At 42.9% G+C, this 14,865-nt stretch overlaps 1 protein-coding gene and 1 long non-coding RNA gene across 3 annotated transcripts in view; one reads left to right on the forward strand and one right to left on the reverse strand.

Moving 5' to 3' along the window:
• LOC146505500 (cGMP-dependent protein kinase 1) overlaps positions 1-12,017 on the reverse strand; it is a 103,418-nt gene extending 91,401 nt beyond the window's left edge. The window contains exons 1-2 of one of the 2 annotated variants that reach the window (XM_085181677.1): positions 11,273-12,017; positions 802-968 (exon numbers count right to left, since the gene is read on the reverse strand). In XM_085181677.1, the coding sequence (XP_085037803.1) occupies positions 802-968; positions 11,273-11,529 (424 nt within the window). In that variant the 5' untranslated portion in view covers positions 11,530-12,017. Of the gene's footprint in view, positions 1-801; positions 969-7,444; positions 8,068-11,272 lie in introns of those variants that run through there. The other variant, XM_085181674.1, reaches the window with a different exon arrangement.
• Positions 7,842-8,463, forward strand: LOC146505501 (uncharacterized). The gene is made up of 2 exons (XR_014877413.1): positions 7,842-7,959; positions 8,054-8,463. It is a non-coding gene; the product is annotated as an uncharacterized LOC146505501 (long non-coding RNA).
• Positions 12,018-14,865: the final 2,848 nt, after the last annotated feature.

The raw sequence follows: 14,865 nt of genomic DNA on the forward strand, positions 1-14,865 counted from the left end.
CACAATTATAAAAGTCCGTGGCCCACAATAGAGCAAACAATCAACTTTCTAGATTCATTCTTCATAGTTAAATATTATCCTTTAAATGCCACAGTCTCCGCACAAGCCCACAAGACTCATGCTCACTGCCTCTTGGTTACTGCCTCACTTCGCTTCTCACTGCTCAGCCGAGTTTTAAAGTGAAGTTACAAGGAGTCGAGCGGTTAAATACTAATATATTCATTCTATAGTTCAGCCTTTGAATGTCCAGATTTACCTCTGCATTGGGATGAATTATATTGGGCAGGCACTAACTGAGGCCGTTTTCCCTGAGGTCAAATCTATTGTAAAGGATGATGGCTCCCTGAACGTTTCACCGCTGAATCGCTTGCCCTTTCACAAATCCCATCAGCGCCACAGTCGACGCTGTGTTGCTGTTGCTGTCATCGCGGGTTTCACACTCTTCGTTTTATGAAAGAAAGAAAGAAAGAAAGAAAGAAAGAAAGAAAGAAAGAAAGAAAGAAAGAAAGAAAGAAAGAACCACATGCTAGTCAGTACTACTAAAAAGAACCTAATTAAACGGACTCGGCAAGCACACCAGAGCACACAAAATGACATCGATGTGACATGAGTGAATCATGCAACATAAGTCCCTTTCATTTATCCTCTGTGAATGCTATAATGAGGTTTATAAAGATGTACACTTCTTCATAGATTAGGCAAAGTTTTAGAATAACGGTCTTTTTAGAATTATTGTACCTGTGGTTTCACAGTCAGATCGATTTGCATACCCGTTTTAGCAGCGTGCATGTGTGCGTTTACCTTCCATGACGTACACCAGCGAGCCTACATCGCCCTCCTTAATGATGCAGCTGTCCTTCCCGTACTCGACAGGATACATGCAGTCCACGATCTCTTGGATCTGCGACAGCTCCAGGTTCTTCATGAAGTCATTGTCCAAGATGGCCTCCTTTATCAGTTCCTTGGACCTGGAGGCAAAGCCAAGCAATGTGAGACAGTCACTGTACAAGCACTGACTTCATTCATTGCAGAATGACAAAATGAGACACAATAAGAGGTTTTGCAGGCGCACATCTCAAATAAAAACTGTTCAGCATGTCTCTTATTTCCAAGGCTATTTCATTCTAGCTTTAACTCAGCGCCTTTTCAAAGACATATCCTCAATTCAAAGATGTCAAGGTGAAACCATCTCACCCACCTCCCTCCCCTGAAAATTCTGAGGAAAGTCAATAAATAGCAAAACCAATGCCTAATGGATGCAGATTGTTTCCATTCAGGGGTTTACTTCTGAAAGCCAACTCGGCTTTCAGTTTGCAGTCATTAGGGCATTCCGCAGGTGAATAGTTTTTGCATTAACTATGCAACTGTCGGGAGAAAAGGTAATAAAGTGCAAAGCTAACGCGTGGTTGTCAAGGTGCAAGAGTGCTTGTCAGGTGGGCTGAAAGAAAACACAGGGCAAACGGAGAGGCAGGCGATATTATGAAAGGAGACCTGATAAATTATCTTCTAAATCTAGCAGCATGCCGTGGATTCAGCGCCAGAGGAGAGTAGAGATATTTGTTCAACAGGTGATAGCAAATCTGAAACCTGAAAGCAAGCATCAGTGTGACTGTCTGAGAAAGGAAGACGCGTTGAAAGAAGTCTGACCGCGAACAACGAGTCAAGATCACTCATTCACCGAAGCATCGCCACAGTTCCATTTGCTCAGCTGCACGCTGTGTATGTGCTTCTCTGGCAGCTAAATGAATGAGGTTATGTACCAGGGTTAAACCATTAAAGAGACCCCTCACACTGAGAAGAGAGGCCAATATCCTAATTCATAAAAAAAATCCCTAAAAGCAGCCCACTATGCCCCACAAGTAGTATTCAAAGGCACTGGGGAACTGCCTCTTGCCTTTTTGTGCTCAGTGCCCTTTTCAGAAACGGATTTCTTAGTGCATTGTTGATCACCTGGAGAGCTCATTGCTAAAAGGGCAAATAACCTTGAAGGCATTTATGAATCAGTGCTCCCACAATACGCAGGCTTCTCTTCTCCACTGCCAGCCTGCAGCAAAGTCCTCGCCAAGGAACAAAAGTGCATAAACAAAACTTCAAATTACAACATCAACAGTGCCCTTTTTTGTTTTTTTTACTTCTTTCAGATTTATGTTTTTCAACCTGTCTGTTATTTTCGAACAGCAAACTCTACAAACCTCCTCTGCAGATTCATGTGTATATGAAGCAATGTTTCACTGCACAGTGAGTGTTTTATTTCTCTTTATGGTGAACTTTTAAGGTCACTCAAACGTTTCTTTAATAAATCCTCAAACACATTATTGAGTCTGGGATGAGACAGTGGTGCTGTTTCAAATTTCTTTTCTTTTTTTAAATGCCAAAACACTTAAAAGAGCGATGCCAGTCTCTTCTCAGAAGCAGCTACCATTTGAGCTTTCACCAACATCTGCACATTTTATTGCACTGTTTTTACACCAGCTGAATTATTAGCAGGGCTCTAATAAATTGTGCCTTTCATTCATGGCCATGAATACCAAATTAGGGTCTGAAGCCTGTGGATCCCGACCAGCGATGCTTTTCACACTCGCATATAAACGTGAGAAACTAAATTACCAGAGAACAACATTAACTACGTGTCGTATTTCACTGGGAAACCCAAATAACGTTTTAGGGTTTTTTTTGAAAGCACACAAAAGAACCTTAATTCTCACATGTGGCTTCTGGATTTCTATAATCTTAAAGACAAAGATCATGTATGTGCATTCCTATAGATGTTCCACGATCCCTATACGTGTCATCTCTTCTCAAATTTGAGATCATTTACAGAATAACAAGAGCAACCAACCAACGCGAGAGGCTTCGGGCTAACAAGCTTCCAAATCCACTGTTTTTTTTAATAGACTTGAATCGTAAATGGAGCTGCTCTAATTGAGCAACCTGGATTATCCAGAAGTTGTTTCTGCCCTTGAGAGTCTAAACATGCTGCTGTGGGAATTTTAAACAGGGAGGATTGAGGTGTTGCACTTATTTTTAATTCCCACTCCACAACCTATGTTCAGATTTGACTCCTTGCTCCTTCAGTTGTAATTTTTTGGGGGGGAGTTGTCTGCAGGAAGAGAAGATCTCATTAGTTTGAAAGGAGCATAGTAATGGTGTAAAGCGCAGTTTTTTTGGACTGATACTTCATAATAGATTTCATTTTATGAAAAGACAGCACACTTTATGCATAATTAACTCGAGGCATTTTCACAGACTAACTTAAACAATTTTAGGAGAATCGAGTCAGGATATTGTCCAGCTCACGTGTAGCGTGCAACAGAAGATGATCTGCTTCTCAGAGCTGGCAGCACTCCTTTGTATTAGGTGAGGATGCTGCATGAGTAGGGTGCGCAGGTGGCAGGACATATGACAAATGACAGTGGTTTCACTATGACCTGAGCTATTCTCGCCTGGGAGCAATTAGACGCTACATGGCCTTTGTGAGCTGGTAGAGACCACTTGAGGTCTGAATCTGACATTTTCACTCACACATACAACTGCACTTACCAGTCAAAAGTTTGGACACACTTTCTCATTTACTACTTTCTACATTGTAGATAGATGCTGAAGACATAAATATATGAGGCAAGATATAGTATATGGAATTATGTAGCATACATAAAATGATAAATAATTGTAAATATGTCTTATATTTTAGATTCCTCAAAGTAGCCACTCTTTGCTTTGTTGACAGTGCTGCAAACCCTTGGCCTTCTCTCAATGAGCTTCATGGTGCAGTCACCTGAAATGGTTTTCACTTCACAGGTGAGCCTTGTCAGGGTTTATTATTGGAATTTCCTTCCTTCTTAATGGGGTTGGGACCATCAGTTGTGTTGTGCAGAAGTCAGGTTAGTACACAGCTAACAACTGTTAGAATTCATAGTATGGCAAGAACCAATCAGCTAAGTAAAGACAGGCAACAGTTCATCATTACTTTAAGAACTGAAGGTCAGTCAATCTGAAAACTTTCAATGTGTCGCCACAAGTCGCAAGAACCATCATGCACCATGATGAAACTCATGTGAGGACCGCCCCAGGAAAGGAAGCCCAAGAGTCACCTCTGCTGCTGAGGATAAATGCATCGAGTCAACAGCCTCAGAAATACCAAGTTAACAGCACCTCAGATGAGAGGCTAGATAAATGTCACACAAAGTTCCAGTAGCAGACACATCTGTACATCAGCTGCTCAGAGGAGACTGCGTGAATCAGGCCTTTATGGTCAAATAGCTGCTAGAAAACCACAACTAAGAAAAAGCAACAGCAGAGGAGATTTGTTTGGGCCAAGAAACACAAGGAATGGACATTAGACAAGTGGAAATCTGAGCTTTGGTTTGATGAGTCCACACTGAACCAGCATGGCTACCACAGCATCCTGCAGCGAGATGCCATCCCATTCGGTTTGCTTTTTGTTGGACCATCATTTATTTTTCAACAGGACAGTGACCCCAAACACACCTCCAGGCTGTGTAAGGGCTATTTGACGATGAAGGAAAGTGATGGAGTGCTGCGCCAGATGACCTGGCCTCCACAGTAACCTGACCTAAACCCAATCGAGATGGTTAGGGATGAGATGGACCTCAGAGTAAAGGCAAAAGGGCCAACAAGCTCTCAGCATCTCAAGGAACTCCTTCAAGACTGTTGGAAAACCATTTCAGGTGACTACCTCATGAAGCTCATCAAGAGAATGCCAAGAACGTGCAAAGTAGTAATCAAAGTAAAGGGTGGCTATTTTGAAGAATCTAACATATAAAACATGTTTTGAGTTATTTCACACTTTTTTGTTTGCTACATAATTGCATATGTGTTCGTTCATAGTTTTGATGCCTTCAGTGAGAATCTACACCATAAATCGTCATTAAAATAAAGAACCATTATATGAGAAGGTGTGTCCAAACTTTTAACTTGTAGTGTATGTAAGTTACATCTACCAACTACAAAAGTCCAGGCCTGCAGTACATGTGTGAATAAGGCTCAACAGGAACTAGCTTTTCTTTTTTTTTCCAAGGCTGACCTCCAGCCCACTGGAAATGTGCCTCATTGACCCTATTTCTGTTCGATTTACACCCAGGAGATTTAGGGCAGACATGATCGTGGCCATTCTTGAGCAACATCTTCCAAATCCAACCCTTATGAAAACATCTGCCTCCGTCTACTTTGTGAGAGCGATATATTTTCTTTCATCCACTACAGAAGTTTAGACTGAGCAAGTTCAGTCTTCCTTAAAAGGAGAAACTATGCTCTTTAAGGAGGAAAAAAATAAAAGGCATGGCAGAAAAGTGGGAGAGGCCAGGAGAAATAAAAGACAGAAAGAGGGAAAAGAATGGATAGCATACGAGTAAAGAGCGCTCTATGGGCCTTGTAAAGAAGATAAAGAGAGGGGAGAATGAAAGAAAAACACAAACACTTAGCCAGATCTAACAGGTATTATCAGTAAATTTCAGTAACAGAGGAAAATAAAGAGTTAGTGAACTTGTTTTAGCCCACAGTATAAATTAACATGCACAAAAAAACAACAACAAACTCAATGTAAAGGAGCTGCTTTTCTACAGAAAAATATAAACTTCTCCAAATTACTCAGGCAAAGATGTCCAACCAGTTTGGACATCTTTGCCTGAGTAAGATAAGAACAGTGCTCAACTAATAAGAGAACAAGCGAACAAACACACTCCAGTCATTTGCATTCAACACTGGCTGTTTTTCAATTAATTTTTTTCATCTCTATGCTTATTAGAAGAGCAATATTAGAGAAAATGTCATTCTCTAACAAATGAGGAGTGTGAAAAGGTGTGGCAGACGTTTAACGGAAAATTGAAGCTGTCGCTGAGAGAGGCTTGATGGAAGTTCAAACAGCCTCATTGTAATGAGTTAATTTTTAGCTTTCCTTTGAGGATCATCATCAGAAATTATTTAAGAAACCGCTGCCACTCATCTTTTCGTTCTTTTGAAATCTTGAAATAGTCTTTTCCCATCATAATTGATATTTTCTTAACTGGAGATTCTCTCTAATCTGTTCCAATATTAAATCACAGGGTAATCAACCACTTTTTGAAGTAAAGTGCTAAAAGTCTTGACAAGAGTCTCAAGAAAATCACTTAATGAAAATAGAAATAATGTCTCAGACTGGTGCCAGTTATCAAAATAATTGGTCACTCTGGTGTTTTCATCAGCTAACCTTCCAAACCAGTGTTCAGGATCTCAGACAAACAAAAAAATACACATAAGAAAAGAGCGTTTTGTGTGTTTTCACAAACCCAGGGAGCTGACAGGTATAACAAAGACTAATGGCTTTTTGCTGCTCAGATAAATAAATCCCTTCATTTTTTGAATCTTCTTTGATGAAATCTTTGTTGTTGAGTTTGTTTGCGTGTCACTGGAATAATGACATTCGTATCTGACGTGACTGATCTCACTGCAAAATCTGAAGGCTGTAATCTTTTTTCCTCTTAAGCTTAAAACATCAATATGAGAATAGAAAAAGATAACTTAATGCTAGGACTCGTAATATTCCAATCACTTCCATAGGAATGATCCCTTTTATTTATTTTTGGGAACTCAAGTGTCCCACTAAGCATTTTAGGGCAATATTTTCTTTTCATTAACTTCAATATGTGCAATGTTAGGTAAATATTCTCCCTGTCAACCAGGGGAGTGTTGATTCATAATAGCTCAACCTTTAAACCAACAGAGAGATGGATTACTTCACAACAGAAGGCAAATTTAGTGCCAGCCTACGTTTAAGATCCAGACCTCCTGTTTCAAACCAAGTCGAGAAGGAGAGCCGTATTTGCGTAAGAGTTTGGAAAGACAGAGGGAGTGAGAAAGACAGAAATCATAAGGTAAACATGCACAGAGAGCCTGTTAAGACTGCCTGTCACAGTATCACAGCTTGTATAAAACAGGCACTGGTACATTACACAGAGCTCCCACAACCAGTTCTCCAAACCTGGATGGCATGCAAATTCTCCCTCATATTTGACTATGATCAAGTTTATGTACAGTCAACTTTTGATCGTTATGCTGCTTATAATCCTGCTCATGAGCGTCACTAGTGACAGCTTCACGGATTCTTGAGGTTTTAATATTTGTCTCATTTTGACAGTTGAAGATATCGTGTCATTGCAAGAACATCCGCTATGTGCGTGTATGTGTATGTGTATGTGTGTGTGTGTGTGTGTGGGGGGGGGGGGGGGGTGGGGGGGGGGGGGTCGGTGCGCGCGCATGAGTACTGAGCACTGCCTCATTATCCCAGTGTGCGCTACAGGTGAAGTACCTGCTGCGCCACACGCATCATTACGCACAAGAATCGGAAAGGTAACAATGACTGAATCAATTCAGACGGAAGCATAACAGTGAATGCAAAAATATCGAGCATATTAAATATAAAGACTGTGGGTAGAATTTGAACACCTACTGCTGGCTTTTGGGGTAGAACGGTAGGGTGACATGGCTAAGATCCTGGATGTCGAAGGCAGTGGGTTCGGCCGAAATTGCCTGCCTCTTCGTTCGCTGCTGCTCTTGCAAGTCGTTCTGCTTGTGGACCTGCTGGGTCGCCGGTTTGATGACTGAGCGGTATTTGTCCAGCTCGTTCTGTAGTCTCTGTATAAGCTCGTCTTTCTGGTCGAGCTCCAGCTCCAGCTCGTCGATGAGGGCATCCCTTTGGCGCAGCTCCTCAATCTTCTCCTGGAGCGCGTACTGGAGGTCGCGCAAGGTGCCCATTTTAATCGGCGACAATGAGCGACTTCCCAGGAAGTTTATCGCAAGGTATGCAGCCGAGTCTTTATCCTTTCTGCTCTGCCACGCGGCGCACAAACTTTATTCGTCATGAAAAGCTTGAGAGGAAGGAACCCCTGTCTCTGCTGTGGCTGATTCTGTCTGTCAGAAGCAGATGTTTGGGGATTAAAAAGAACGTGGCACGCGATCGTCAAGGTAAGCACAGAAAGCGTCTCAGCCACAATCATGCAAAGTTTACTCTCTCCCTCTCTCTCTCGCTCACTCCCTCCCTCCCACGGTGCTGTGACAGCGGAGGACCGTCCTCCCCGAGTGCGTCAGGCTGCGACCCGGTGAGAGCGCATGGCGAGAAGGGCGCCTACAGGAATCTGAAGCACAGTGCAGTCTGCCACTCCAGAGAGAGAGAGAGAGTCTCGCATGAAGCCACTGCTCTAAGAACCATGTCATCATACAACGGCATCTCACCCTGAGGCTGCGTGTAACAAATAGATGAGCACAGGAGCCTTAATAGAAGTTGAAGGTGATGGAAAACTTAATGAACCTCGGTGTAAAAATATGAAGGAAGATGTTTTCAATATTTCATTTGAATCTGAATGTTGTTTTTCATGTTGTGTTGGGTGTAAAGAATTCAACTTTCCCCAAACCCTTTTCTGAATTAAATTTTGTTGCAAAATGGAGTCAGTTTGCCAAATTTCTTTTTTTTTTTTTTTTTTTTTAAAAAGTGTCAAACAGCAGCAGCAGAGACACAAAAAATGTCAGAGCTAATGAGGCTCACGACTCCTTCGCGGCAGCTCCACGTTTCTCATCTAATCTGGTGTTGTGTGCACTCCCAGCGCCGCTGGTGCCTGTCCACATTATCCCAGTGACTCATCCGAAGCTCAGCGAACAGCATTTGGCCTCGTGCTCTCTGGACAAATTCAGAAGAGGATAAAGTGCCAAGAACAATCTGATAGGATGAGGACTTACTGAGGTTGAAATCGCAATTACTATGCTGAAAGGATGAAGCGTCACCAGCTGACAGTGAGGACAAAAGCGGGGAGATTTCTCGGACTGCAGAGATAGGTGTTTTTGGTGCGGTGGTTTAAGACATATTTTTCCCGACAAAAACCGTGTAAACAAACCGAAATGGAGACAGATGGTCTAATAAAAAGATCTCAGCTGCCCTCTTGTGGCGGCTTAAAGGATCAACGCAGACAATCAAGAATGAGGCATGGCACTGCTCTCCAGGCTGAGGATGATTGTGGACATAAAATCAGCATGTAGTGAGTGATACTGGATCATGAGAGAAATAAAATGTAGGATTTGGGGGGTGTATGCGATTAATCAGAGGAATTGATATTAGTAATATCACCCAAAGTAATAACATGTAGGTCTGTGATTTTTAATGGGTAATCGGGGTTTACGCAGATCAAATGAAAATGTATTGAAACTGCATAGCAGCATGAAAAATGTTCTTCAGACTGTGTTTAAATTGCTAAACATTGGCTATTAAGCTTGCCTGCCATGGACAGCAACTTTGGGTCTCGTGCCTTGTAAAAGCACGAGACCCAAGCATAGTCTGGATGCTCGATATGAAAAGCCATGGAGTGAACCGTGAACCCTGCTTTTCCTGCTCTACTACCTGAACCGCAAGCTACAAAGCACAACAGAGGTAATCTGTGAAAGCTGAACATGAGAGGAAGACCTGCTCAACAACCAGCAAACCTAACTTTCTGTCATTCATTGAACTACAACAAAAGAAAACCATACAAATAATCCAATGTAGCGCAGTATTCTCTGAGCTAATTAAAAAAAATCATGGTTTATATTATCTTTGTTAAGGGATGGGGGCAGACCACAGAGCTTAAGCAGCAGCAAAGTTTGCTTCATAGCATCTGAAACTGCAGACGTCCGGAGATTTCAGGTTCAGTGTTGGAGCCCCGCATCTTCCCATCAACAAAAAGCCCTCCCACTGTCCTTCAAAGCACCTCTGCGCTTTAAATTTCACCTCTCTAGCCATTCAAGTGAGCCCCTTTCCTATGCGGATCAATAGAAATAGGATCCGGAGCTCCATGCTGCAGTAATCTGAGGAGCGGGGCGGGCCGCCGCCTGGTGCCACGTTCTGATTCAGTGGGGTGCGCGTGTGTGGTGGTGGATGAGGGGGGGTTACACCGTCTCTGACCCCTTTGCGGCACACAGAGAGGTCAGAGACCCCCAGCAGCTCATATGGGCGCCTTCATCCAGACCCCGGGAGCACAAAGACGTCATGTCACTGGCGTTTTGCACGTTTTCTAGGTTTACTTCCGGTTTATCCTCAGAGCGCATGGACACATTCCCGTCTGTCAACTCCTGCAGCCTTACTGTGGCACTTACTGTTACTCAGCAGCTGAAAATAAACTCATAATTTGATCACTTTGAGACCGAGCCATGCTTCCACTGGAAGGCTGACAATTTGATGGAGATACTTTATTTTTAACTTTAATGTAGCTCGTTTGCAACTTTTTCATCCTTCTAAAGTTGGGCTTTCTTCTGTTTGTTTGTCTGGAAGCTCTCCCTGCGGTTGTTTGCCTTTGAAAGCACAGCGAGCATCCGTTGATGACTGCAAATGAGGACTTTCCTGCCTGCAGTTTATTAATGCAAATGAAGATTGGAAATAGTCTAGCCATGTTAATATTATTAACCCCATTGTCTCTTGCACTAAGCGAGTCAACAGGCTGATGTCTGCTTGTGCGTGTGTGATGTCAGTGTAATAAGTAATTTAATCTGATGGGGTTCTGATGATAGAAAATGAGGTGAGAATAAATTAAAAGAAAAAGTTCTTTGGCTAACTTTTTGGTTCTTCGAGTAAACGCAGCAAAACCAAACTAAGCAGAGTAGGACTAAATAAAAAGGCAGTTTCTGTTATCTATACAGACATCATACCTCAGATGAAACCCTCAAAATAAGGATTGTGAACCTAAAACGAGCACCTGAAGGTGATGAAGGAAGCATATGGCCAAACAAAGCGTTTTCTAATGGAGTATTAAATATCCTCAGACATGCACTTCGGGTCCTCAGCGTCCAGCTACTAAAAGCCAATAATGCATCGCACTTCCTCCTGTCTGTGTCCCGTGGGGCTGCCATGATGGATCTGATCAATTAGGAGCTCTTTCTAAAGCTTGCCTTGGAGCTGCGTCATCGGCCCGGCCCGCAAGAATGGAAGTGCTCGTCCATTCATGGCAAAACTCTGAGTCTCCCATTTAGAAAAAAAAGAAGAGACAGAAACACTATGTGGAGACAAAGCACAGAGGAGCCTCAGTGAGCCGTGTGTGTTTGAGCCTCTAGTTTTTGTTTTTTTGTCGCCACATGTATTCTCCTCTCGAAACAGAGTTATACATCCTCGTAACGAAATGCTGATGAATAGTTTTTATGACCAGAAAAAATCAACTCAGAAGAAAAACACCGAGAAAATCTTTTAAGACGGGACACAAAGCAGACACATGGGCGCAATAACAGAGCAATAAAGTACCACCGCCTGCGTAAACTGTCTTACCAGTCGGACTTGGCATATTTTCGAAACGCCTGCCTTGACAGGTCCTGGTGCGTTTGAGGTTCCGCGGAGATGCCCTGCGCCCTGCGGGTCCTGGGTCCAATAAGTTGAGCGCTTGGCAGAACAGACTGACATTTGTGTAATTTTCTCTTCAGTTCTTGAATCTCGTCTTCCCGATCGGCAAGCCGCCTCTCCAAGTCCCTTATTCTCTCCTCCTTTAGCAGCAGGATCTTGGCAAAGTCGTCCTCCAGATCACTCATGGCGAAAATCTGCGTTAAACTTTGTCGATATTCTCCCCGAGGTGGACAGAACGATTAACTCCCAATACTCGTTCAGCAGGTTTGGGTGAGGAAAAAAAGAGATCACAAAAGATCCCCGTCTAAAGCGCGCAGGGTGATGATGCTCCGACAGTCCCCTTCACTGCGCACTTGTTTATTTCAGTAGAAAAGAGCAAAGCAGCGTTCAAATCCGGGAAACGGACGATTGATGGAGCAGCGCTGCGCTACAGTCCACCAAGCCTCCGGGGAGCTGCTGATGATCCTTCATTGAGAAACCAATTACAGCAGCTCTTCCTCTCAGAGGACGCAGAACTGGGCACTGAAGAGCCGAGACAACTCCTGTATAGTTTAGCCCGCTCACCCTGCAAACACACCACAGAGGAAGCCCAGTGCTGCTGCTGGCTGCTGTCAAATATTTGTTTACCATCTGTCTGCACAACCCCGACCCTCCCTTTGCGCGACAAAAGTGCACACATCACCTCCCTGACCTAACCTATTTCAAAAATCAATTGTCCCACACTCGCTTCACGGGGCAGAGGACTCGGTATTATGGGTATGATCTATCTATCTATCTATCTATCTATCTATCTATCTATCTATCTATCTATCTATCTATCTATCTATCTATCTATCTATCTATCTATCTATCTATCTATCTATCTATCTATCTATCTATCTATCTATCTATCTATCTATCTATCTATCTATCTATCTATCTAAATAGCAAATGATTCAATGTTAGATATGAATAAAGGCTTTTTAAAGAGTTTGCACCTAAAATAAAGTTAATTACAACATACATTCCAAAGTGGGTTGCTCTAATGATGAGAGTAATCTGTAATTACACACTGTGGCACCACTGCTTATCACTTTTATCCTGGTTGCGCTGTGAAGACTGGGAGTTCAATAATAGATCATCACTTCTCTCACTCTAATATTAATCACTGAAGCTGGACAGCCATTTCTAAGCACCATTTTTCATCTTACTGCCTGAGTGTGTTTCAACTGAATGGATTCATTGAGTGGGAAAGAAGAGGGGAGCTCATGGGTGCTAGGGGGTTGTTTCATTAAGATTCTGAGTTAAAAATAGCGCGAACAGATCTTCACTTTGCCGGCGCAGTTCAACATGTCTCACCCTTGACTATTGCTTGCCTTCTTATTATTCCAAACGGCTCATAGGGGCTATAGCAGAGTGCTTGTTGCTGGAAAGTGTGGCTCTGCAGAACCTTTTGCGAAGTTTTATTGCGCATTATTCAAAAATTACTTTCCCATCTAAGCTGCAGCTCTTCAAAGGAGTCTTGGAGCGGAATAACAACCACATTAACATGTTGCAAACCCTCATGTATCCACATGAGAGTTGTGATAAACCGCATAAGTCCTGCCTGGCTTGATAACTATCCTGAGAGTTATCGGGCCCGATTGCAGTGGTTCTAACCACAAAGCACATATAATGCACTTCTGATTCTGAAGCTCTGTGAGTGTGTCACATGTTTCACAGTAATTGTGAGCAGCAAAGACGAGATGAGAACCAGGGTCATGCTGTTATCAATGTGGAAAACAGTGATCGATTAATTATGTATGCAGCAGATACTGTGTCCATTATAATAGTGGTAAATTAAGTGTTACCTTCCGTGTCCCTGAATGGAGAATATGACTGCACTGAAAGACTGCTACTGACCTCCTATTCACAAAAAAGGACAATCATGCATTTGAAAATAAAGAAATATGCAGAGCATCATCAATTAGTTTTTAATGAATGTGTCTTTGATCTCATACTGCTACCATAACCTAATGTGTATAGACATCATCAGCCTGAACTGTGTAGGCTTTCTTGTTTGTCCCAACGCCACTTTTTCCATGTTTACACGGAGGGGAGCAATGCTGCATTACCAGTTTCAGCTTGTGTTGTCTGAGCACTACATGGGTCATCTCTCTTGGATGCTGTGGCTTAGGTAATGGAGGCCAAGTTGACCTTAAGGCACTCGGAGATGGATGCTCTTACGGCACACAAGAACGGCCGCTCATGGGCGTCACTGAGTTCATGAGTGCTGAGTGTGCTTGCGCAGTAATAAAGGGTTCATGTGCTTCTGTCTTTGCAGCGTTTCTAAAGCGTCTCTTGGAAGAGAAAATCCGGTGCCCTCTTGTCCGCCTCAGGGACAGATCAGCTTACGGAAGAGAAGAGGGCAGACATTAGTCACTGTTTTCCTGTAATACACTCGTATGCACACACACACACACAGTTTGCACATTGAAGAATACGAGAGAAGAGGCATCTTGGGTATATCCAGACATATGCTTGCACATCATTATCACCCACACACACACACGTTTGCACAAAAAGATTGATGTAACTATTCACAAAGCTAAAATCCCTGCAGACACACAAAAGTGATCATGCCAGCAGCCTGTATGGAAACCTTAGAAGTGATTACTAAGTGCAATGGTAGGCGCAGTGTGTTGTTACATGGAGTGTCTTCCCCCTTGAGCCCCTTATGCTGTTCGTGTCTCTGCTGGTGGTCCCAGTGAGCCTCCACCAGCTGGCCGCCTGCCTGGGTCTGCGGTCCCATGAGTCCCGTGAGAGGTGGCACAGGCTCAGGGAGAGGATAAAAGACAGTGAGACATCATGGGCCGAGGACAGGAGAGATGCTCTAGCCCGGAGCAATCTTTCTCTGAGCATCTCCAGGCCTGTAAATACCCCGCCAAATATACACTTCAGCAGCAATATGGCAACTTCATGTTGTATTCAACGTAGTATCACAATGTAACATGATATCATGTCCAGAGCTGCAGATTGATCGCACGGCTCACACTGGAAATGGACTGAACCAGAGCGCAGGAAATTGACTTAGCAAACGCAATAGTGATACTTCCTTCCTGCCTTCTTGCATTAGTACTGTCAAAATCAGATAGGTGAGAAGGTGTGTTTCTTGTGTGTTTTTGCATCATTGCTAGGTCTGTAAATAAGGACTACTTTTAATATTGATCAGTGTGTCAGTGTATACTCAGTCAGGTGCAGTGATTTGTTTAAGAACTTCTTAAAGATGTTACAGTCAGTACTTGATATTTACAGTGGATCACATGACTACTTGCATGTGATCAACCCACAGAGAAATAGCACAAGACAAGAGCATTTTACAGTTGCTAAAACAAAAGGAAGCAACCAAAACGGCACATATGACCAGCCAGAGTTTACAGAGAGTTAAAGCCAGGCTTATATTCTGTGTGTGTGTACAGAGAGACAACTATAATGGGGGCTAGTGTTGAATAAGTGTGCCTTATCATTGCTGGAAAATAGCCTTATAGGTAAAGATAGTTCAT

Source organism: Neolamprologus multifasciatus, chromosome 13 (assembly GCF_963576455.1).
Source record: "Neolamprologus multifasciatus chromosome 13, fNeoMul1.2, whole genome shotgun sequence".
Lineage (NCBI taxonomy): Eukaryota > Metazoa > Chordata > Actinopteri > Cichliformes > Cichlidae > Neolamprologus > Neolamprologus multifasciatus.